Raw genomic sequence first — 1,561 nt, forward strand, 5'->3', positions numbered from 1 at the left:
GGGCGGGCGGGCGGGCGGGCGGGCGCGAAGACGGTTAGGCCGCGCTGCAGGCCGGCGCGCTTCCTGCCGCGGCCCGAGCCCCGGCCGCCCGCCGCCCGCCACTGTGGGGGCCGCACTGCCTCCCGCGTCCACGGCGTGGGTCCCCGCCGAGCCCTTCTCACCTGTGAGGCTCCGAGCCCCGGCCTCGAAGCGGGAGGACCACGCCGCCCTGGGGTCCCCGACTCGGTCCCCCTCCCCACACGCACACGGCCGGGAACCCGCGCCCCCTGAGGCGACGCGGGCCGGCTCCCGCCGCCCGACACTCACACACACACGCAGACACACACTCACACGCGACACACAACGCACACCCACTCGCCGCGGGGCCGCCTCCCGCCCGCCAAAGTCCCAACTCACACACCCACACGCGTTCGTCCCTCGCCCACCTCACTTCCCCGGGGAGACGCGCTCCCCCTCGCTCCACTCCGGGTCCGACTCCGAGGCACGGAAACACTCTACCTCATTCTCCTCCGCGGGCCCAGAACGAGCACCAGCAGCCATTTCCCCGCGGCTGGGGAAACACACACACACACACACACACACACACACACTCTCTCACAAACACGCGCGCGCACACCAGGGCCCCACAGAGGCTCCCCTCCAGACCTCAGACGCAAACACAAACACCCACGCCTTCCCGCTCGCCCGTCCGCTCACCCCGAGGGGCCGCGGCGGCCGGAGGCCGGGCCCCCGGAAGGCGAGCGCGCAGGGCCGGGAGCCGAGGCCCGCGCCCCCTCCTCACCTGCATTCAGCGCGCCAGGGTCCGGGCGGCGGCGGCGGCGGCGGCGGCGGGGCGGCTGCTGCTGGGGCTGCGGCGGCGGGGGAGGCGGCGGCGGCGGTGGTGGCGGCGGGGCTGAGGGCAGTAAAGACATGCAGGCAGCCCGCCGGGGAGAGAGGCACCGGCCGGAGGGGACGCGGGGCGGGCGGGCGGGCCGGGCCGGGCCGGGCCGCCTGAGGAACCACAGAGGCGGCGGAGGGCGGCCGAAGGGAGCGCAGAGCAGACGGATCGGGGGGCGGGGAGGGGGAACGCGGGCCGCGCCGCGCACGACCGGGGCGACCGGGGCGCGCAGGAGAGGGCCCGCGGTCGCCGGAGACGCGGCCGCCGCTGCTGCGAAAGCCTCGCGGAGCCCGCCCTTGGCCTTGGCCTTCTGGCGCTGAGGCTGCCGCTGCCGCCGCCGCCGCGGGGGTTGATGCCGAGCCGGGTCGCTGCCGAGGCCGGGGCCGAGCAGAGAGAGAGAAAGAGAGGGAGAAGAGAGAGACAGAGAGAGACGCGAGCTTTCGGTGCCTTCGCTCTAACTCACACACGCTCACAACCCCGAGGGCCGGGGAGAGACGTCCAGGCGCTATCGCTTTAGAGATTAATAACAAGGTGCAGAGAGTGCGAGGAGGAGGAGGAGGAGGAGGAGGAGGAGAGTTGATTGACGTGGAGGGGCTGGCGGGAGTCAGTCACTCCCCGCCGCCGAGGGGTGGGGTGAGGGAAAGGGGGCGGGGCCCCGGCGCGCCGCGCCGCGCTTCGGGAGGT

The 1,561-nt window shown here is 74.5% G+C and overlaps 1 protein-coding gene across 4 annotated transcripts in view; it reads right to left on the minus strand.

Moving 5' to 3' along the window:
• Cnot6l (CCR4-NOT transcription complex subunit 6 like) overlaps positions 1-1,120 on the minus strand; it is an 82,756-nt gene extending 81,636 nt beyond the window's left edge. Inside the window, exon 1 of one of the 4 annotated variants that reach the window (XM_021210565.2) lies at positions 782-1,120. Coding sequence is in view for 1 of the 4 variants with exons in the window: in XM_029545155.1 (XP_029401015.1) it covers positions 499-503 (5 nt within the window). In the remaining 3 variants the exon portion in view is untranslated. Of the gene's footprint in view, positions 1-161; positions 350-425; positions 610-781 lie in introns of those variants that run through there. The other 3 variants (XM_029545155.1, XM_021210563.2, XM_029545158.1) reach the window with 3 other exon arrangements.
• Between the last annotated feature and the right edge of the window lie 441 nt (positions 1,121-1,561).

Source organism: Mus pahari, chromosome 13, assembly GCF_900095145.1.
Source record: "Mus pahari chromosome 13, PAHARI_EIJ_v1.1, whole genome shotgun sequence".
NCBI classification, from domain to species: Eukaryota; Metazoa; Chordata; class Mammalia; order Rodentia; family Muridae; genus Mus; species Mus pahari.